Source organism: Venturia canescens, chromosome 9 (genome assembly GCF_019457755.1).
Source record: "Venturia canescens isolate UGA chromosome 9, ASM1945775v1, whole genome shotgun sequence".
NCBI lineage: Eukaryota > Metazoa > Arthropoda > Insecta > Hymenoptera > Ichneumonidae > Venturia > Venturia canescens.
The window spans coordinates 13346223-13369904 of NC_057429.1; the positions used below are offsets into that span (position 1 = coordinate 13346223).

Sequence of the window (23682 nt, forward strand, 5' to 3'; positions counted from 1 at the left end):
TAATCTCTTTTCTCTCTTTGCTGAGAGATTTCGAAGCGAAGATGCCGCCGACGCGACTTCACAGTCAAGGACGAGGATGAATAGGGTTGTTCACCGAAAAGCATACATCGCGGGTATAAAGTCGTGCACGAGAGAGAGAGAGAGAGTGCGGAGCGTGCGAGGATCGATCGTTGAGAACGAGAAGGGCGAGATCGGCAGGATTTATTCGACGGAACTCGAGTCCTTCGGATCCTTTACTTCGAGCGGAGTGGAAGGGCGAGTTCCGTAAATGTGGGACCGCCTACCCTCGGACGCTCGCAGTTTTTCGTGCCGGGGTTGATTCGAACCTGAATGGAAGAGCGTCTGAGATTCTAACCCACCGAATCCTAGCGAGGGTAAAAGAAACGGAGAGAGCAAAACTGGGATAAAGATAGAGTTGTAAATTGGACGATCCCATGGACCAGAATGAAGTCATCTCGGAGCGAGGCCTCGTCGAAACGATTCTTCGAGTCACTACTTATGTTTCCTTCTTCCATGTGCGTGGATGCACTTCGTGCTCGTGTCTCTGTCCACTTTCGTGTTCTTTCCCTCCCTCTCTCTCTCTCTTTCTCTCTCTCTCTCTCTCTCTGACTTACAGCTCGTACGATCGCCGGCGCATATGATGTACGTAACGATACCGCTTTAACGATTCTAGTTGCTTAAACCCGTCGAGTATCCTCGTATTCTTTCTGATATATACGTAAAAACTAATCTATGACGAATAAAAACCAACAATTTATTCTCGATCTCCAGCTTTTTTTAATTTCGCATCTCAAAGCGTGCGTATACGCAACTTTCATTCCGAGTTTCATTAGATTGTAGCGCAGTATAATGAAGCCGGGTTATTACGATCGATTATTTTATTAAATCGAAATCGTATATCTGAAAATGTGTTCGTTAATAAGCGTGCGACGTTATACGAAGTCTCCTTTTTCTCGTATGTAGAAAGAGAGAGATATTTGATATTTGATATTTATTATTCTTTGCCTCAGTTTTACTTTTAGGCAATGCGCAGATTACAATAGAAATTTTAAACTAATATATAGAGTAGCGATATCGAGAGAGAGAGAGAGAGAGAGAGAGAGAGAGAGAGAGAGAGAAAACTCGTTTTTCCATATTTCGATCATCGCCGTCTCGAACGCCCGGGCCTCCTCAAAATTTCTTTATTCCTCCAATAAATAACAAGTTTTAAAAACAATGTTGATTTGCTATCGCGTCCGAGCGTGAATTGGGCGCACGCTCCGACGACACAGCCGGGACGAGAGAACGTGGAAAAAGTGGAAAAAGAATGCGAGAAATATATTTTTTTTCGGAGGCCGGCGAGAGATCAAACGATCAGGGAGGAGACATTGATAGCGAGCTGGGGCCGGGTGTCATCCGTTTTCCCTGACAGCTTCACTAGATCGGGCGCGTGTAGATACCCGCACGTATATATACACACACGCCGTCCTCCGAGGTGTATCTGTAGCTAGATATATAAAACGTGGGACAGTACACGAAAGCAATTCCAACCGATCACTGCTTTCTATCTCTCTCTCTCTCTCTCTCGAAAAACTGACCTGTCGACATGAAACACAGTGAAACATAGTGCGCGGTCGTGAGGTTGTACAGGAAGCCGGTACATTTTTAACTCGACGAATTCCCGTCTATGCTTTAAACTGAAAGAATTCGAAGTGAAAAAATAAAAATAAAATGAAGAGAAAAAGAAAACAATAGCCACTCAGCACGACCGATGAAACGAATTTTCATTGAAATCCTCCGCATCGATTAATATCTTCACGCGAAAAAAGGGGTTTGAAGCATCTTCTAACTCTGCGGAACGAAGATTTTTAAAAATATTGTTAAAAGGACAAAGAGTCGAGGAGCATCGAATCGAGGCTTCGAAGCTGCGGACGTAAACGATAATCGCAATAAATCGCAGTCGAAGGAGTATTTTCTATAGACTCGTAAATTTTGGTATACACGCCACGCGGTAAAAGAGGGAACAGAAATTTCAACGTTGCGTGGTAAGAGTGAAGCTCGATCTGGCGCATCAATGACTTTTGATTAAGGAGGGTGGCTACACTCGTCAAAATGATAAGAAATTGATCAAATTTGGTGACAATGTTCTTCAACGTCAAGTGCGAAGACACCGTTTTTTTCAAAATTTTCTTCTGCTTAGTTATCGAGTAATTACGCATTAAAGCAAATTTCTTATCCCCGAAATGTATACCTGTATATATGGAAACGCTGTGCTTATACACTTGAACTTTAGTGATCAATTACTCGATAACTGTACAGAAGAAAAATCTTTAAAAATTTGTATTGCCAAATTTGGCCCTAAAGAATATGTTCACCAAATTTTATTAAATTCTTATCATTTTGAAATTTTAAATGTATTTAACATGGTTTAGCAGCATGGCAACATTGTATCGTCGGTAGCCACCCTCCTTAAGGAGTTTCGGTACAGGCGATACAATGTTGCCATGCTAATCCATGCTAAAAAAATTAAAAAATTCAAAAAGTTCAGAATTTTATAAAATTTGGTGAACATATTCTTTAGTGCCAAATTTGACGACACAAATTTTTTAAGATTTTTCTTCTACACAGTTATCGAGTAATCGATCACTAAAGTTTACGTGTATAAGCATAGCGTTTCCATATATATAGGCATACATTCCGGGCATGAGAAATCTGCTTTAATGCGTAATTACTCGATAACTAAGTAGAAGAAAATTTTGAAAAAATTTGAGTTTTCGCACTTGATGTTGAAGAACATTATCACCAAATTTGATCAATTTCTTAATATTTTGACTTCTGTACCGAAACTCCTTAATCGCAACGCCTCGATACGTTCGATGTTTTGTATGAGAGTTCGAATGTGTCTATTAGCTTGGCCGCATTTTCGTGAAAATTCCCACAAGCTTGTCACAGGCATGGGGATAACCCGATACTCGAATTTTCACGTGCCTTCGACCGAAAAATTCCAGTATAGATTAATAAGAAAAAGTTCTTAAGCTCGTTCCCACGTTCGAGTTTGTCATGAGAATGTTAATTAGATTAGAAGTTGTTGGATGGTTTCACGAGTCGTTTGAGCGGGGAGAGACAGAGAAATGTTTTATGTGATAATGTGACGGGTGAATAAAACCGTGAAAAAAGTACGTCAACAGAAATATTTCAACGTCACAGTAGCCATTTTGCTTGCGTCCGAAAGCTCTCGCCAAACACTCGGAGGTTTAGGTGTCAAATGGATTCGTGGTTCCCATACACGAGAGGAGCAAAGAAGTGCGATACGCCGGTGTTTAACTCTGTGGGACACTGGCCAGCCCACTGCAAAAGCAGTTTACGCTCGATATTTCTCTGCGAGCTTTGAGGGACGAAAAAACCCCTTGGGGTTTCCTATATTAAACGGAGAATATGTTTCCATCCCCAGAGGCGATGGAAACTCAATTTAGCAAGAAAATATCATCAAGTTAAGCCCTTGCGCTGGCTCGACTCCGATCTGTGAAATTATACAGCTCACACACCCTGCGTGAATCCTGCCCGGGACAACCCGCCGATCCTCTCATTGTATCGACTCCAAAAAGCCTGCTGGGACTCGCCCATTTCTTACTCGCATACGCTCGTTACAATGTGAACTTGGAGCAAAAGAAAAGAAACGTTCTCTCGGCGAATCGTTGCCGTGATTATTCGACTGCGATATGTGCGAAAAGTTTCAGCTGAATCTCATGATAGGAGCAGTCTCGATGGGCGCACAATTTTTTTTACCTACCATTTGATATTTGGGTTAGTTTTATAATGGATTATTCGACTTGATTATTGTTTGGAGCGTTAACCCCGAATTTCAACGATAATTTTGCAAATTATTTCGTATTTTTTGCCTCCCAAAAGCGTTGACGCATCAATTGAAATTGTAAGTAACTGAAGATTCGATTCTCGCTGTCATTGGTTCAATCAATTCAATATTAAATTCACCCAGTTGCTCAATTAGTTAAATATCAATTCGTACTTTCACTCTCAAATGTCAAACTCCAAAATTGAGGAACGTTATTTCTCAATGTCTCTCGATTCAAAATTTCGTGGTTAATTAAACCAATTTCTTTCAATCATTAACGTAATATATCTTCATGTTACTAGTAAGACGATCGTCTCAATTTTTTCCCAGATCTCCGTTATATACTCGATAATTACTGTGTAATTTTTCTCAAGAAAATCGTTTCGTAGACGAACTCCCTTAAAATCCTCTTCGTATTAATGTGAGTGGAGATTTGACTCAATTTATTCCAATTTAATTACAATTCGTGCTTCTTTTCCGCGTCGTTGAATAAACAAATTTCGTTTCGTTCGCTACGATCGGTTGATCCACCGATCGAAATATCGTTGACTCCAAATTTTCGTCTTTTCCTACTCAAATGTATCGATGCTCTCGAATGATATTAAAAAACGACGTAGGAAGTGGCTTAATGATCGTGCGCCGTATATTTCGAGACTCATTTAAACGGGGCGTTGATAGAGCAAAGGAACGATGAGAAGAAAAAAGCAAGAGAGAAGACGAGAAAGGAAAAAGCCCCGACGTTAGCCAGGTATTATCGACTGGAATCAACAAAAGGCAGCGCGTCCGATCTCTTTATTTTCTCTCACAGAAGGACAGTGCTGTAGTATATACATATTCGGATGCGACTGGGGAAAGGGGAAGAGCGAAATGGGGGTGGGGCGAGGGGGGTCCTTAATAGCGGGTCTCGGCTTAATGACCGTGGAGCAGGCCTTTTCGAGGCGTTCGAACGAAATGTCATTGCAGTAGATTCGATAACGTGACTCTTCCTTCTTTCAACGGTGCATCGAGTAAAAATTATTTCGAATCCTGTTAGAGCCAATGGACGCAAGAATCAACGAAAAGGAAGAACAAAACGAATGAGAGTCGAGCTGGTTGCGTAGCAGTGGTAAAAATCTGACCAATATTACCGCTAGCGAATCGTGCACGTCGTCAGCTTTTCATGTGACGATTTGTGAAAATAATTATGAGAGAATTGCTGAAATTGACAGTTCACCGTTATTTTTCCGTTCATCGTATTCTTATCCGCGATAATTTCGTGAAAAAAATTGATGAAAAGTAATAACGGTGGAATGTCATTCTAAGTTTGCTGAAAAATATGGAACTCGTTGGGGCTCGAACAAAGATTCAGTCAATGGTATCACTCGATTTGTTAGCTCAAATGATGATTTCTGACCCTGAGCAAAACTAGTGTAATCTGATGGATTATTTATAGTTACATCTCAATATGGTTGAATGTCGTAATTTTCGATTGTTCGGAATCGTCCATATTTGAATGAACCTTTTTTCGATGAATTTCCAACATCGATAACGAAATAGCATCTATTAATATTTCATTTTTTTTTATCCTCACTCTTTTTATTGGAGCACGATGATGCTGAATCGAAAACGGGTCACTACCATTCTCCCGGTTCGATAATTATATTCATTATTGAAAAAAAGCGCGGAAGCCTCGGTGTTTGGGGGTTATGGGTCGTAAAATGGACCCATAATTCGAGACCGAGCATCGCACGGTTCGGGCCTTTTGTAGTCTCGATTTATACACACGTTCGGTTCACATCAGGTCCTTCAGTATTGCCCTGTTATTATTTCTATCACTGATCAAATCCTCAACGACAACAGGAAGACACTTTTCACTAAACTCTGTACCATGAACACTTGTGAGGAACTACGAAAAAATGTCGGACTCAGTTTTCTTCAATTAACCCGAGTTGATCGTTGAATAAAAAAATGATTTTTCATGATAATTTGACATTGATCTACTTGTCACAATTCACTTGTTAACAATTTTGTTTATACACGATAAAAAATGATTTTCCCTTCGATATTTCAGAGGCGTTTTGATTTAGTCGGTTTTGCACTTTGGGTGCCATTTGCCGATACATCTGGAGCCCTCTGGCGAGTGTCGGCGACATTTCCTCACAAGGATTTCACGTTTGATATTACATCGATCGTCGATTATGATGGATTCTTCTAGACCATCAATCTTAAGTGAATTATTTCTATTTTCAATTACATTTTATGTAAGATTTTACTAAAAATTACCGATTTCTAACATGGATAAAAAATAGTGGACAGAAAAAGTACGAAGATTTTTGTTGCAAGTCCGTATTAGTAACACGGCGCTTTTTCGTAGCGGTTGACTCAAGAAATAAATCTTTACCCAACACAACTCGGCCGGTCCAGCAGATTCTCATCCTACTAATATACTAGCCATACTGAACGCAACCAATACGACACATTTACATTTCTGGCAGAAATGACGGACTCATATTTTTGAGAAAAATCGTTGGCTTAGTTACTCACGTTTACAGCGGTGCAGTCGTCGATCTTCTCGCTCTGCTCTCATCCCTGCTTCCTTCACCATTCTACTCCACGGTTCCGATCACAAAAACTTTCCACACATCTTCAACGGTTGTCAACGCACTTTTCTTCCAATGTTCTTTTCGTGCTCCCGTGTTTTTTAACTTGTCATCACTTTACCTTTGAAACTCGATGTCACTTCACTACTTAACACAAATAATCAATTCGTTATCGGAAATTTTAATTTTTTGGCTTCTTTTTCAAGAACACACCTGGGACTTTCCGCCACAAATCCAACTTTACCGACGCGAGAATGAAAACTCGTTATCTAATTTTATTTTTGAAACATAAGGAAGACTGGGGCAAAGTGGAGCAGCCCCCGGCAAAGTAACAATTTTTCCTTCCGCTGGAAACCGTTTTTGCGCAAATGGATAATATCCAATGTCGAGTAACCGAAACATTTTTAGTGACAACCTGTACCACCGTTTCGTAGAGAATCGAGCGTGCCCGCGTGTGTGCCCACGTGGTCGGTTGCTCGCGTCCTATCGTTAGCATTTGACTAGTAAAAACTATTCGTAATGCTGTACATAGCTGCGGTTATACGCGTTGCGTGCGTTGCTTAGCGTGCAGCGTTTGCAACTCCGACTTATCTGCATGGAATCTTGCCTGCGCGACTTCAAAGTGATACAGAAACTGTATCGAGCTCGGAACTGTGTCAAACTATCCGCTATGGAGTAGATTTACTGACTGTCCGTCTTCGCTTGCCGACAACCCCATGGCTTTAGGACCGTGCGTTAGGTGCTTTGCTTTGCGTTGCGTTGCTCGGGGCATGGTTGCATCTTAGCTCGCTTGCGAACACGCGCGCGTGCGAGCATACACACGACTCTCGAAGCTGTGTTACAGGTGTCACTTAAATGTTTCTGTTACTAGCCCTTGCCTCGATACTATTTTCGAATCGCCAAAATTTTGGAAATATTTATTCACGAGCTAATTTTGTGACGACAATAACGTCGAGGGCGAAGACTCCATATCGACTTATCCATTTAATTGCGTCGAAAAACGAGAATCTCAGAAATGAAAGGAACGAAAATTGTACATTCATAACGAACGACAAAACCGAACGAATCGTTATTTTTCATGCAATTGTAATAAATTAAATTGATACTCATTTCACTGTGTCTTTTATCAATTTACTCACGATCATACTTTTTTTTCGATCTTTTGCTTTGTAATTTAGGTGATCGTTCGATCACTTGCCTGAGTGGGAGTGAAAGAACTGTTTCTATAATAATTATGACCATTATCAATTTTCATTAGTTTTATTTTTATTATTTTTTTAACCGTTTATTATTCATAATTCCATTAATTCTTCGATCGATTCAAAAAAATTAAATCGTAGAATTATTTTAGTTACTAAGACTAAAGTAGAATTCCACGTGTCATATTTTATGCTCCGGTTTCTCAATTTCTATGGAATCTACAAACGATAATGCGTTGCGTTAACCACACGAACCGGCCGTTCACGCTCCGCGCTAGTCCTCACGCCACGCCCGCCGGGCGGTGAGTGCAGAGCGAAACGAAAGCGAAATGTGTTGCGCTCTCTGTCCCGCACTCGGACCCGAGTCTCCCCCTCTCCACTCTCCACGCGTGACGAGGCCGGCGGCGAGCGCTGAGCGTTCCCCCCACTCTGCCGTTGGCTGACGACTGACCGAACGCCTCTATCCCCATTCCACTACGACTACCACGCTATACGCGAAGCAAATTCACCGGCCAAAACAATTCGAACACGACCGTGAAACATAAACACGTAATAAACGTAAACAAACCGAACAAATTATCCTATATTTATTCAGAATTATTTATCACACAATTTCCCTCACTGACCGATTGCCATAATTTTATCAGTGCACAAAAATGTATGCACTGAACCAAAAAAAAATTTACTATCATCCAATAAAATTATATTCTATTAATGGCGTTCTGATTTTTCTTTTTATTTATTCTTTGATAAAAGTTGCTAATCTGGAAAACCTACCTTACCAACGGAAGTGAGGTAGAGTCGAGTAGAGACGTAATACGATAGAAAATTTATGTAATAGAAATGTTTTCTATAGGAATATTCGATTATAGTATAAATGTTACGAATGTATTATTTTTTGGATATAATTGAATTTTGATATGTTTTCTGGTAGAAAGGAATTTCGATAAAAATATTTCTGGAAGAAATGTAAAAGTGCCACCGATATTTCAGATTTACCGAGCAAACTTCACATTAAAAATTTTTGCTCGTCTTGTCTTTTTTATCTTCGCGCAACACGAAATAGAAACACTCGTGTCGTTCTTCCTCTCTTACTCCCCTCCCTCCACCGGCTTTTAAGAAGAGCGAGTTGCATCTTCTGCTTTTGTGGTGCGACCAGCAGGCTTTTTTTCCGAAACTTTGGCAATTTGTTGCATAATTCTTGACTAGAAATCTTAACGAAAATAACAAAAACATCACAATGTTGTCGCGAACTGCGTTGTGCATTAATCATCAAGCTTTGTCGCATGTCAACGCGGTCTCGCAGGTAAAATTATGTTTTTTTTATAATCCGAGGTTATGTTGGCCGGTCTTAAATTATTAAGGAATTCACTACAAATATTTTTTTCTTCCTCAAAGTCGCAGAGAATCCTGCTCAGACATATGCACATCACGTGTCAAATACGAAATGTCGGAATTAAATGCAATTCTTCAGTCAAACTATCAAAATACACTCCTGTTTTGGGAACCTGTACAAAGAGGTATTCCAGCACCGCTAAAGTCACCAATGAAGCTATTTCGTCAACAACCAACAACGTTTCCACCTCAGCCGTCGCTGATGGTCTAACATCGAAATTAATCGAAAATATACCAGGTAACATACTTATTTATGATACTCCAAAATATACTATGAAAAATTTGCAGTCTTGACACCCAAAATCTACGATTTTTTTTTAGTATTATACAAAATTTTCATTAAAAAACTGTAAGTTATTTGAGAGCTTTGAAATCTAACAAAAACAGATATTTTCTATGTAACAATGGAATTCTTTCGTATTCCAACAATGCAAATTCCAATGAGGTTAAAATTCTATATTCAATTAAGCGTATAATCTGAAAATTTCCTCACACAAGCTGACAATGTGGTATCAATTTCCTTTAATGATGTGCCAGGTGAGTCAAATATTTGTTGTCAATTACATTGTTTGTTTAAACTGCTGATAACCTGTAAAATTTAATTTAACAAGCTGAATCCCCGATGACACAATCATTCAACAATGTCAACAATGTAACAAGTGAGTCATAACTTTGTCAATATTGTGACAGCAAAAAATTCAAATAATTTAAAACCCCTAAAATTTCTTCTAAAAAGCTGAAACAATTATGCCGGCAACGATTGATAACATATCAGGTGAGCTGAAAGATTTTCAGTATTTGGGCCTCTCGTTACTACAGCTAACAATACATAAAATTTTTATTAAAAAGCTGAATCAGTTGAGCAAAATCTAGCGGATGACACTTTATCTGGTGAGCAAAATTTTTCAAGATATTCTGATATCTCATTCAATTCAAATTAATAAACAATTAACTGGCCCAGTAAAAAATTAATCAACATTTTAACGATTACTTGAAAAAACCAATAATCCCATGAATTTTCCTTTCGAAAGCTGAAGAGCCCATGACAAATTCTATTGAGACTTTACCAAGTGAGTTTACAATTTGTCAAAACACACTAAACTTTATAGCGTTTTACTATGATTAATGATTGCTAAATTTAATCCGGTAAGCCACTACTTTGGATGTAATCAGCAACGTACCAAGTGAGTCAAAGTCAGTCTTCTTGTCAGTGCACAATTTTGAAGTATTTGGTAACGACTAACGGCGTATAAATTTTTATGACAAAAGCTGGAGCCTCAACTCCACAATCATTCCTTGATCTACCGGGTGAGTCAACGATTAGAAGTTCAATTCCAAACAAAGCCAACACACAAAATTTCACTAAGAGAAAAGCTTCCGATATTCTTAGACTTTCCATTAGAAGAAAGGCTGTATAAATAATGGATAAAGAATTAAATAGGATATGAAAAATCTACATATCAATTAGTCAAACGAGAAGAGAACAAATTTTCATTCATTATAGTATCAATTTTAAAATATTTTCCATGCAATTCAATTCAGAGTCCACATCACATCTATGATCAACAATATTTGCTACTATAATTACTAAATTATTTCAAAATCATTTATGAGTAGATGCACCTGTGCCCCCGGTAGTGGAAGCAATATCATATGTTGGGGAACCATCTCTCGTATCTCTTGGGCTAGGCAGCTGGTGGCCATCAGGAATAGTTCAACAAAGCTTGGAATGGCTGCACATATCATGCGGCTTACCTTGGTGGGAATCCATAATGATCGGTATATTTATCAATTATTTATTTTAAAAGTAAATTGACTGCTTCAAACTGAACGGATGAGTGCTGGAGATTAAACGGTTGGCTGTAACGGTCGATAAAATGAATCTCAAATAAGTGAACTCTTTTAAGTGGACAGACATAATCTTATACAAATACACTGCTAATTCGTCTAACTGATTTATGAATCCGTGCACGAATTGATAGTGTAATTTTAAATTTATGCGACTTTGGTAGAACAATCAATTCACCCTCAAAATGCAATAGCGAAAAAAAAACTAAAATGAACGATAGAACGTTTAGAATTTTGAATAATTGAACGAAAATGATGTGCGTTTTCAGGTACACTAGCCCTGAGGCTTGCACTTTTTCCTCTGGTTATATTTGCCCAAAAGAACAATGCTGCATTATCAAACAATATGCCGGAATTAGCGCGCATACAAGCAGAAATGACAGATGCGCGACTAGAAGGTGATCAGTTGGGAGGTCCGTATTTTCGTTATTTTTACAAAGTTATATTTATCAAAAATTCATCAACAATCACGTTGAAATGGATATGAAATAAAAAATTGTATCCTGATTTTTGTATTCTGATCTGATTTTTTTCGTATATTACAGCGGCTAGAAAAGCACAAGAGTTGATGAAATTCATGAAAGGGAAAAATTGCAATCCTGCCAAAGGTTTGATTGTGCCACTCTGTCAGGTAAGTTCACAACATGGAAGGACGTGAGTTCCCCTACTCAATTCTACATTCATTCTGTTTTCAGGCTCCTATTTTTATCTCCGTTTTCTTCGGAATCAGACAAATGGCTAATTTACCGGTTGAAAGTATGGCACAAGGAGGACTTTGGTGGTTCACCGACCTCACCTGTGCCGATCCGTACTACCTATTGCCTATTCTCACAACCCTCACTCTCTCAGCAACTATCGAGCTTGGAACAGATGGCACTAATCCCCAATCCCTTGGAATGATGCGATACGTTCTTCGAGCTATGCCTTTCGTGTTCCTTCCTTTCACTTTAAACTTCCCTGCGGTACGTAAAAAAGTAAATTTATACATTTCGTAGAACATGATGAAAGATTTGCTACGGTTGTCTCAATCCAAATAATTTTCTTGTATACTTTGCTTGCATAGTTATGATCTTGCTAGTTAAATCGAGAAAAAAACATATTTGACTCCATAAACCCTGTTTAATCACCTTAGAATTGAATGTTTTTTGAGGTATTTTATGTTTTTAACATCTGCGAAACTTCTATCAGATTTTCCTGTTACAGTGTTCAAACGTGCTGTAATCAATAATTCCATTGAAATTTCATTTCCTTTATTTCAGGCCATTCTATGCTACTGGTGCTCGTCAAATTTCTTCTCGCTCATTCAAGTCGGTCTTCTGAAGATACCCAAAGTTCGCACATTTTTCAATATTCCAGCCATCGTAAAACATCCGCAGAACAAACAAGTCCAGAAGAAGGGTTTTGTTGAGAGTGCTAAAACCTGTTAGTATATACTTAAAAAAAAAAAAACAAATTCTTTAACAATGTCTTGAACATTATCGACTAGACTGTTCTGGCCAAACAAAAATCTGAAAAAAAATAATATTTATTACAATGCAAAAAAATTACAATATTTCTGTTTCCAGCCATGTCAAACATCAGAACAACCCGGGAAATGAGAGCGAGATACGTCGCAGATGAAGTACAGTTTCATAGGGCAGGAAGAGGTCCAGTTCAGCAAACCTTTTCATACGATCCTACAAAGCAATTTCATCGATCCGATGCCGTTCAAGCAAAGAAGAGATAATTAGTTTTTTCCAGCACCGTTTTTGATTTTGTAAATACACGAAATTATAGACGATAGAAAAATAAGAGACCAAAATGAATCTGGCAGTTTGAAAATCTCTCTCCATCGATCCTCTATCGCTTTTCTCCAGTGATATGTTATAGGCGAATGTGAGATTTGGAAAAATTAAAAATAGCTTTAAAACCAACATGTTTGCTCTTCAATTCCGTTCTGCTGATTACGTTTTTTTTATAAACTTTGCTGTTATTGTTCATCATTTTTAACATGCTGTAACTCTAAGCAACGTTGCTTGAATTTTTATTTATTTTTTAATAACAGATGTAATTGATTTCAAACAAAAGGCAAAAGAATCTTTTCTGAAGCTGAAAGTATGAGGAAAGATGCCGCACAATGTGTCCATCATTCTCAAATATTTTTTTTTAGTAAAAATAATGTTTATTCAGGAAAAATTTAAGGGAAATAAATAAATGTAGGCTTTTGGTCTGTAGTATTGCGAACTCTCTTTGCAGTATTTCTTCATTTACACTTTATTTACACAATTCCTCAAAATATAAACTATTCCATTTCACCCTTTGATGCTCACACACTGATTTATAACGCCGATCAGATGACTATTTTCTGTAGCGGCAGCAACTCTTTCCTTATCAGCCAATTGTTTATTCACTGCGTGTTCTGCATTGTGAGTTCCTGGTGTTATGGAAACTTGGACTTTGAATCTTTTTGGCAAAGCCCGCAATAATTGAACTCTTATGGAAAGACCAATTAGTGTGGCCATGCTGCAGTGCGGTATTGTTGGTGTGAACCTAATTTGAACCGTGTTCTTTTTGTTGTCAACCTGAAATGTTATATAAATTAATTAGGTAGTTCAACATGGAGATTGCTACTGACTTCATCTTTCTTCCTTAAAAATTCCAACTTACTTCGATGAGGCTCTGTTCAACAACATGAAGTTCTTCGAGAGTCAATGGATGTTCGGGATCGTTAATGTTTCTGATAAGATCTAAATACAACAGAGATGAATTAAATTAAAACGACAACTTTTATGTTGACATAACCAAAATAAAAGTACTTTACGAATTTTTAATTGAAATTCCTTTGAATCATATTTTACCAAATATTTCTCTGGCATCGAACTCATCCACAACATTCTCGTTTTCATCGTCTGCTGTTATGTCTCTATCGTCGATTTTTTGATACAATTTCGGATTCAAGTTTTCGACATTTTCACCCATCGCCATTATGACAGAATAGTGAAAACGGTGAAAACCGAGATAACATAAAAATATACCGCAGAAGTAAACAAACGCATACACATTCAAATAAAGTTCTGTGATGTTTCGATCGATCTGATCACAAGCAATGAGCAATTTTTAGCGGGGTTTTTAAAAACACGACAAGAAAATTCAGCAATTTTGTAAGTAGAGTTTATTTTTCACTTCTTACGAAAATCCAGCATGGGAAAATAAATGGTTTTCCATTATCGTTTATTCTTTTTTCGATCTTCATTCTGATTGGTTCTTTCGATTGAAGAAGAGCGCTTCATCAGTTATAAAAACCGGAATAAGAGCGCCGTGAACGCAGTCATTGTGTACGTGTCTTTACTGCGATGCATTGCATGTGAACAAGACCTGAGTGACGAAAATTGACGCGGCTGATGCACACCTCCTCGTTCGATACACACCATGGTGTAAAATGTAACTCGCGGGAAAGGTTCTATCTTTTTTTTAATCTTCTCTTGCTGTCTCCGTCACACTCGGGGTGGACGCAAGAATTGATCGTCCGTGAATCCTCGGGATCGATATTAAGTAGACGAATAAAAATAATGAATAACATTAGAGTTGTATCATTTGTGGTAAGGGTTTAGACACACATCAAATCGATAGAGTTGGAGTGATCGTAAGGTGGATAAAAGTGGCTGAATAAATAAGTGTTTCCAAATAGACTCGTGTTTGATGGTCGGCGATATGGCGGATATAGCGAACACGACAGTGTTTACAAACGGTTCGTCGGTCTCGTGTGGAACTTCGGATCTTCTTCGTCAAGCATTCCAGGAGGTAGTGGATGAAGACGATCAAGAGAATGAGTTTGTTGCATTTTTGCAAGGTGACGGTGAGGACTCGCCGACGATACATTTAACGCAAGCGCAAGCATCAGCTTTGAGGTTAACTTTTGAAGTTGATACCGTGGACGATAGGAACCACGACATAACCTACGAAACTGAGGAAAACACATTACTCGATGAAATAACAAGAACGACGAACCTCGAAAATTCACAAAATCCATCGTGTACCAGCGTACCATTGGAAAATCTTCATTTCCAAAATGACAATCAACACATTAAGGTCGAATGTTCAGATTTCGAATGGACGGACGATAAATCGTCCATTCAATCATTAGCAAACAATCATGATAACGAAACCATATCTATGAACGATCTTGATCTCTCACAAAACAACGATTCTGCTCGTCGTCAATTGCTTGAACAACTTACCGAAGGAGATGAACCTCAGAAAATTTACTTAACTACCCAAAATTCCCTCAAACCTGCAGGACCTCCGAATCGCAGTGAAGAAATTCGTTTTCCTCAAGAAACTTCCCAAAATTATCAAAAAACTGATTTGCGCGATTCACAGGCTCAAATTTTACAAAGATTACCCATAATTTTGCCATCCTCTCAATTTATTGTCAAACCAACTCAAACTCTCTTGAAAAATGCCAAAACTGTTCGAATTTTACCTGGCACTAGTAAAATCAATACCATTCATACAAACGCTGCTAATGGTTTGCACCAAAACACTCAGAATGGCAATATCACCAGTCAAAATTCAATCTTATTGCCGAAAGGAACGCTTTTGAATACAATTGCCCCACGTTTGATCAATGCCACTCCTATAACAACGCAATTAATCAACGGAGGAACAATATCGACTCAGTTGCTGAATGCTTCACAAGTTTTGACAACTTCCTGTGACTTTTCTAATCAGAATATTAGCACAAGTAATGGAAATACCAGTGGCGTTACAAGGTCGGTTCAAAGAATTGGTAATCCCAGTCTTCCTATTGTGGGAGGTTTGAAAATGACACCAGGGATCATTCGAACTGGTAACAACCAACAGTTTGTGTTGCCAGCCCTCAAATCGAATCTGGAAACGGGTAACATTGTAAAAACAATTCAAACGATCAATGGGAATGGAAAACCTGGGATTGGCGGTTCATTCCTAAAATCTGTACAGATACCTGCACAATTCTTGCGAAATGCAGCAACAGCTTTTGTTAAAACTGTGCCCGCAAATACAACTAAAATCACGACGTCTACGAACTCACCGATAATTCTGAGAACAGCTTCTATTCTCAAAGCTCAAGATGCTAAACCCGTCACCACTTCCGCTTCTATTTTACGTCCCACTACTCAGAGTCCCTCGAACCCAATTTCCATCCTCAAACCACAGACAAAGTTAGTTTCTCATATGAAAAACAAACCAAGTTTAATGAACAGTCAAAATGTTGTCACAAGCATCGCTAATAATTTACCTAATCCACGTGTCGTTCAAAAAACCACAAACTGTGTACAAAATGATACAGCAGAACGTACGAAATTGCTGCAAAATGGCAATAAGGAAAAAAGGAATGAAGCCACTTTGGCTACTGCTCGAGTCCTCAAACGGGCCAAAGTCGCTGGACTACACAGTCCTGTTGCCCTAACCGCTGAACAAACGGACACTACCAAACCCCTCGGCTCCAGTGAAAATCCCATTCAAATTGTTCAACAGGGCCACACTTTCCACAGTATGCAGAGACTTACCCAATCGCAGCTGAAGCAAATTGCACATGTTTTACAACAGAGGAGTCAAGAGGCTGCCATGCCCAATGAAAGAATCGTTTATAGGTTTGCAATCAAAATAATCTTTGTTTTCTCGTTTGTTGACTTATCGAATCAACTTTGGCCAATCGTGAAGGTTTTGTTATGCTGCAAAATCTTTTAAAGGAGTCCTGCAATAAAATTTGTTGATGTACAATTGGAGAATCGTGAAAAATCAATTAAAAAAATCAGAGTATAAGTCACTTTCGTAGCTTGGTAAACAATCAATTTTCATTGCAGAGTCGTTTTTCCCGAAGAGCTTGATCTTCGGATGAGAAATCCAGCCAACTTATTGAAAGGCAGGGGAGCAAAACGTGGCAGACCAAAGAAAACGGCAGTAAGGCCACCAGTACCAGCTCCAAAAATGCCAACTACTTTGGAGGAGGAACACGAAGATACAAAGGTTTGTATTTTGATGCACAACAAATGCATAATTGAAGGCGAAACTGTTTTGTAACCTGGGTTTTTCAAATTTTTCAAATCCATTTATATCCATCATAATATTTCATCAAAATTTTGATTAAAAATTTATTATTGTAACACTTGACGTAACAAGTCCCGAAATTCTCATGAAGTGAATAATTCAGATCATTCCGAACATCAATCCCTATTTTTATTACACAAGTCTTCATATGCCGTTGGATTAACGATGTTTCGACTCTACAGGATGATCGGAAAAAAGTAATAGCGCGAACGAGGTCGGGAAGACTATCGCGACCTCCGCGTCACATGGTGAGGGATTACAAGCACCTTCACCACTTGGATTTCATGCAGCCGGATTTGGACGATTCGGACGGTGGTTACAGCGATTACAACACGAACGCGGATAAGTTGGAGAGCGATCCAACGTCGAAGGAGTTACTGAGCGGACTCGAAGTACCGAAGCGAAAAATATCCGATCACTTCCGTTGTCCGACGTGTAACAAAATTTATTTAGGTAGAACGCGTATGGCGAGGCATTTCGAGATGCATCCGGATCACGGGAGCCCGGAGCAGCTTCCGCCTCCGACGCCGGATCCTGAATTGAAAAGAGCAATCGTGCAAGATCCGCTGAAAAGAAAAGGGAAGAAACGAGGGCCTTGGGCTTACGTGACACCGGAAGCGAAATCGGAACGTCGCCAGTCGAAGCTCAAAGAGGCGATTTCCGTCTGTGAGAATCTCGAAATAGTTAAAATCGCAGCAAAACCAGTTCTGAACGCCCAATCGATGTTCGATCTGTTGATTCTCAAATCGGATCACAACGTCAGAAACTTTCTCACCGAACTGAAGAATCTTATGAACAAAATACGTCAACAAGTGGGCACGATGTTGAGTACGGCGAATGAGATCGACAGCGACAATTACGATCTCGTCAACCTCGACGAGGACGTTCTCTGCGACGCACTGGGCCTCGATCCGGGTCTTTACCGCATTAATAACGAAGCTTTCAATAAATCGGAAGAAATATTCGATGAGTTGAACACGTCGATCGAAGAGCCTCCAATGAAGCTACAAAAAACTCACAATTCAGAAGAATCCAAGGAACACTTTGAGGAGAGGATGTCGAGCGGGTTTTCCGAAAGTTCCGATTTAAGCGTTTCCGACTTTCTGAACGACAGAAAAAGCGATTCTCACGCTAATACTAATTGCCCCGAAGTTTTGATGGCGTTGACTCTAATGCCGAGAAATCACAGTCCCGACGAGAATCCCGAGCTCACCAAATCATCCAGTATGTCGAAATTGTTGATTTCAAATCCGGAAATACAAAATCAATTATCCGAGAATCAAGGCTTCCAAAAAATCGATATCGGCTCAACGAAATCTCAATCTTATCGAAAATTGAACAATCTCAAGGATGGTTTTACCAAATTAGCTGAAGGCCTCGAACTTTCCGGATGCTCAAGTGTTTTTGACAAACTGAACGTAAATTACGAGCAAACGAAACAATCTTTGCCAACGATCGACACGTTGCAGCAAGCTTTCATTAAGCTCGAGCCCATGGAGCAGGGTTTCAAACTCGAAAACACAGCCGTCAGTAGTTACGCAAAGGAAACTTCCCAGAATTACGAGAAAATTGATAACAGCTATGAAAACCTTGAAACGAGTTCCCAGAGCTTTGTCAAAGGTTTCCACAAGCTCATCACCAAAGTCGAGCCCCTGAATGTGAGCGAGATTTCTGTCAAGAACGTTGCAGAATCAAGGCTTGGGGTCAGCGAAGAAAAAATGTTGGTCGATTCCCCGATCTGCAAAATTCCAGACGCTCTCCCCATTCTCCAAGACTCCGTTCCAATAATGAGCAATTCTTGCGACACCAGTATTTTTGGTAGCAACGATAATCTCGACATTACCAAAATTACAGGCTACGATCACATACCGCATTTGGATATTTTGACTTCCGGCGGTGTAATGGACAAGCACATGATGATGGATGAAAAATTAGTGGAACAGTTGCACCTCGTAGACCAAACCAATCTCGTTGACGAACTCGTTTCCGAAAGACTCAAAAACATCATGCCGGACAATATTCTTGACAGCAATTTAATCACAAACGGTGCTAATTTGGATGCTGATCTTGATTTTGAAGCGTTGAGCGAAGAGTTTAACAGAAATACCAGGAGTTGATTACCGTATGAAAAACTATATTATTTCACTCATATTTTTATACAAATGGGAACAGAAAAATTCAGCATTTCCTCCGAATTCGTCATCCCTATCATCATCCATACTTTAATTATCCACAATATAAGAATCAGTGTATTGTTAGAGTGCAGCGAATTTCCATTTTATCAAGTTTTCCACTCTTCCCAACCTTTTTCTTTTTATCATTGTCGAGAACTTGGTGAATGAATGAATAAACATTCGTTGCATTCGAACGCACTCACTTTCCATACCACGATAATCTATCGATTAATTGCTCTTTTATTTCCTGACATAACGCCAAGAATCTTTTAAGGAGTCGCATACTTTCCCATCTATTTTACACTGGAAGTGCAAATTAAGACGGGCAACTCCATTTTCCTTATATTTTTCTCTTTTCCTCATGAATTTTTCTACACTTTTGTAAAATATAACTTCCTCGCATAACTCTTGTAAAAGGCTGATGATGAAAAGCTCAGTCTTGACGATGAATTTTGCCAAGTTGGAGCAGAGCAGATTATTTTTCTTAGAACACACACACACACACACACACACACACACACAACTGGGACGAATGATTTTTTTTGATCAATTCTTTTAAATCGGCCAGCTATGACGATTGATTCGATCGTTGTATCGCTTCAGAATATATAGAATTTGTGCAAGTTGTAAAAAAAACAAACAGTAAGAAGAAAAAAAACAATTCAAGTACGCTAGTCTGCGAGTGTTGGAAATGAAAAATTCCAATGTTACTCTTGGGATCTCTTATGTATTGATTAGTATGAAATTGTTAGATTTTTTTTTTTTATTGTGTGAACGTAAAAAAAGCGATAGGGAGGACGGAAAATTAAGTTATTTCTGTAAATAATACGAAAAAATAAGATAATAACTGTGTACAGCATACGTTTAAAGTACATTTATCTTAATTCCAATTAGAAAGAAGTATTTTTTAAGACTAGATCATAGAACGGTTCGAGCCAACTTATAACGGCGGCTATAACAATCCGAAAAAAACATGTAAATTGTGTAATACGTAAAATGGCAATTTCTTTTGTTTTCAATGACTGTTTTATCGTTAAATACGTTTTCGTTCTTCTGAACGTTGAATATTACTTTGACCCAAAAGAACTTAGAATTTAAATATCAATGTTAGAATCCGTCAATTTCGTCAGAGCTCGTTCCCATTTTCGTTTTTTTCACACGACCAAAAAAAAACTTTCCATATTTTTTCTATCGTTGTAAAACGCTCATTTTTTAATAGAATTTTTCTTTTTTGTTTACGTAACTTTATGACATTTCTCATAACCGTGAAAGCAAAATTTTTCATGCAAATCGAATTTTTGACTTTCCAACTTTTGAAGCAGTAGTTTTTGCAAAATTGTTTTGTTTTCTGTCGAAAATATTGAGACTCCCACGTGGAAAAATCGACCTTAAGGCTCAGTGACCATTTCATCTGACACGAACATTTTTTTCCTCACTTTTATCCATGAAATGAAACTTCGGGCACTTACTTTTCAGTGATATTTCATTATTTATAAATTTATTGTTTAGAATAATTGTGATACTTATTTCGAACGTAAAAGGCTTAATAAAATCTATCTTAAGAGCTGAAAAATAGAAAAATGTCTAATTAATCGAACGAGCTCTGACGTAACGATTTTGAAAAATTGCACGAGACATCTAATGGGCTCAACGATTTCCAAAGGCCTATTTAGCAGGATATTTGTCAAGGTCGAAACTCGCGAAGCCTTCACACTACTCAAAAGCGGTATGACGAAGGTTACGCGGGGCTCGAATAACCGAGCGTTTAAGAGCTGTTGCCAAGTTTAAAGTAATTTATGAAGAGGCTCGAAAAATGTATCATTTTCAAGTGTATACCTCAACGAGACAAAAGCGTTCGATTATCGAGGTATTTCAGTTCTCAAGTGTCAAATACACGAGTGTTAAATAATTGAAATAACAAAATCGAAGCGTCGAATGATTGGACGTTTCATTAGAAAATTAAATAATTCAACACTTACCGGCAACCTTTCGTATAATTTACTGGCACCTAGGATAACCTTAAAAACATTTGGCAAATTTGAAATAGAAAATTGGTAAAAGGCAACAAAACGATTAATCGAAAGGGAAAAAATGAATCGAGTCAATAAAATTCCTAAATTCATATCTTGATCCACGCGAGTGCAGACGTCACGAAGAAATTCAAAATTCGTATAGAGTTTTCGAAAGATGTAACGGCACATTCTTATTAATTGATACGAAATGGAGTTTGTGGAGACTTAAATGGGAAAATGAAAAAAAAAAAAAAAAAAAAAAACAATATTTGCAACCTCGATTCTGTCTACAGAATCAAGCATTTACGGGAATAGACCTTTATTCGTGTGTAAATATGGCAATACATTTTTTTTTATTATTCCACGAATTTTTTGTATGAATAATTGACAAGGAGCAGTGCTTCCAAAGCGATTTCACCTGATAATTAGACGAGAAAAATACGCGCTCAAAAATAATAAAAAAATTATGTTTATTCCAACGTTGCATCGGTTGCTCCCCACCGCGTAGAATAGTTTTTGCTTAATTATCGAAAAATTATATCCTCTGGTAACGTAAGAACGGAGTGAAAAAAAAATTGAAGAAATTTATAATAAAAAATATAAAAACGTTTTATTTGTCACAGTTTTCTTTCAATAGAGGTCGCGAGAAGCCTGTCGCACAGAAAAAAAATTGACAGTTTTATTTACATTTTACAGGAACACGATGGTAAAGAAAAAATCGTTTTTCATCAAAATTTTTTCTCTGTGTTAAAGCGATTATATCAATGCCTCCAAATCCACTGATGAATGACTTTCACTGACAAGAAAAAATGTAAAATAATCCGAAAATATTTTTTTTTTGTTCAATTTTTCCGAGAAAATTTAAAAATAATGGAAAAATTCTCAATGAAACCCGATGTTTTCAGAAAATCGTTCAACTCATTTTTCAGTACAATTTTTATTCTAAAGAAACAATTATCTATGGCCAGTTTCTAACAGCATGGATTCCAGAGCCATCGTTACATCATCGTGTATTCTTATTTGATGAACCCAAGCTGCAAGGTGCAACATTTTCCAGGAATCGCGATGATCGTGAGCAACATTTTCCAAAATTTTACGTCTTATTTCCACCTCGTTCCTGTACGCTTCGTAAATTAATTCTGCAGTTTGTGCTAAAATCGCATTTTTTTTCCATTCGTTTTAGTTTTTCGATAAATTCATTTTTTTTTCATTGCTGCACACCCAGTCTTACCGAAGCGTTCGACAGGCCAAGTTTGAAATATTATGCCATTCCCTTTCTGCAACGATTTCACAGCGCTCATTTGAACGGCCGATTGCTTCAAATTGCAGACAACTTCGTCCTTATGGAAAAATTCAAGAATTTTGAGCAAATGTAGGAAGTACTCGTTTCAATGTTTCATTAAACAGACGTGAATCGATTTTTTTTACCAATTTATCACAATCCCTCGATAAATCATCGCACAGGTCTTGCAGGCCGTCAGGAAAAGTTTCGTCGTTTTTAATTTGCGTTATATTTTTCAAAACTGACAGCCCGTGTAGGTGAATGTTGTTCCATTGTTGAACACTCGAGTGTATCGTTGCTGCCAAATCTCTCACAATTCTAGGATTACCTGTCAAATTTTTGTGTTGCGATCCTTTCGTCACCGGAGATTCTGCAATTGTTTTCCATTTTCAATAAAGATTCACTCGATTTTTCACTTCGAATCTTCTTTTCATGTTTTCGTTATTTTCATGAACTTTTCTTACTGGCAATCGGCGAAAACTGAGCCATTTTCCGGCGCAAAATAACTGCAATCCTGGAGGATTGAATATCTTCGCAATTTTGGAATTTAAAGGAAAAAATAAACGAATAGATTCATTTGTCGAAATATCAGAACATCCAAAACTTCTAACAGTGTCATGAGGAAGCGGTGTGTTTACTGTGTTTGTTCAACATAACCTCAAATACTATACATAACCTCCAAGTTTCCTTTATTCTTCCGATGACTCTTCGTACCGCGACCTTGAGAATGGTCGCGGTACGAATGGAAAAAGATAGCTCTGGAATGAATTTTTGAATGGAACTTGTGCATGAAAACAAGAAATCTCATTCAATCATGGGATTTTTCTCACATTCCATTTTCTGATATGCATTTCAATAAACCAAGATATAAGTGTATACACCTAATATATCAGATGACAAATTCTTTTCTGTTCCAGGAATTAAAATAGTTTTTTTCTGTGAACAGTTCTTTGTACAGCTTTAAAAAAAATTGGCCCATTCGTTTCAATAAGTGAATCGCTACTGAAATATGTGCACGATCTTACTATCGTCCGCACGTCGAAAAGAAATTTTCAACGCAAACTATCTTTTCCAAGAGTGATAAATTCGAAGTATAAAATAAATTGATTTCTTCAAATATGTTTGAACCCAGTCTTCGATTATATTTGTTGGTTAAATACGTCTGAAATTTTTATTTCAAACAAACCCCTTGTTCAATTACAACAATTCTTTCTAAAAAATATCAAGTGAAATTATTTCTCATCGAATCTGTCAGTTTTTTTCAACAGTATAGAATTTTTAGAATTGTTTCG

The 23682-nt window shown here is 38.0% G+C and overlaps 4 protein-coding genes across 7 annotated transcripts; 2 read left to right on the plus strand and 2 right to left on the minus strand.

The window, feature by feature from the left end:
• The first annotated feature begins 8670 nt into the window (after window positions 1–8670).
• OXA1L (OXA1L mitochondrial inner membrane protein) lies at window positions 8671–12766 on the plus strand. Of its 4 annotated transcripts, XM_043427636.1 has the most exons (15): window positions 8671–8916; window positions 9009–9243; window positions 9504–9542; window positions 9617–9664; window positions 9742–9780; window positions 9855–9896; window positions 10037–10075; window positions 10157–10189; window positions 10275–10313; window positions 10623–10784; window positions 11123–11266; window positions 11399–11484; window positions 11549–11815; window positions 12113–12275; window positions 12419–12766. In XM_043427636.1, the coding sequence occupies exons 1-15, from the start codon at window positions 8851–8853 to the stop codon at window positions 12577–12579; spliced, it is 1563 nt and encodes a 520-aa protein (XP_043283571.1). In that variant the 5' UTR covers window positions 8671–8850; the 3' UTR covers window positions 12580–12766. The 4 variants fall into 4 exon arrangements, with proteins under 4 accessions (XP_043283571.1, XP_043283574.1, XP_043283573.1 ...); XM_043427639.1 differs by lacking the exon at window positions 9855–9896; XM_043427638.1 differs by lacking the exon at window positions 9504–9542.
• Window positions 12767–13062: 296 nt separating this feature from the next.
• Window positions 13063–14093, minus strand: galla-2 (MIP18 family protein galla-2). The gene is made up of 3 exons (XM_043427643.1): window positions 13691–14093; window positions 13500–13579; window positions 13063–13414 (listed from the first exon to the last, which is right to left on the minus strand). Exons 1-3 carry the CDS (start codon window positions 13815–13817, stop codon window positions 13145–13147), a joined length of 477 nt encoding a protein of 158 aa, XP_043283578.1. The 5' UTR covers window positions 13818–14093; the 3' UTR covers window positions 13063–13144.
• A 224-nt stretch (window positions 14094–14317) lies between these two features.
• Window positions 14318–21718, plus strand: LOC122415503 (uncharacterized). Its single transcript, XM_043427635.1, has 3 exons — window positions 14318–16465; window positions 16679–16841; window positions 17105–21718. The coding sequence occupies exons 1-3, from the start codon at window positions 14532–14534 to the stop codon at window positions 19037–19039; spliced, it is 4032 nt and encodes a 1343-aa protein (XP_043283570.1). The 5' UTR covers window positions 14318–14531; the 3' UTR covers window positions 19040–21718.
• LOC122415506 (cyclin-dependent kinase 2-interacting protein-like) lies at window positions 21693–23051 on the minus strand. The gene is made up of 4 exons (XM_043427642.1): window positions 22855–23051; window positions 22537–22760; window positions 22340–22448; window positions 21693–22259 (listed from the first exon to the last, which is right to left on the minus strand). The coding sequence occupies exons 1-4, from the start codon at window positions 22877–22879 to the stop codon at window positions 22063–22065; spliced, it is 555 nt and encodes a 184-aa protein (XP_043283577.1). The 5' UTR covers window positions 22880–23051; the 3' UTR covers window positions 21693–22062.
• Between the last annotated feature and the right edge of the window lie 631 nt (window positions 23052–23682).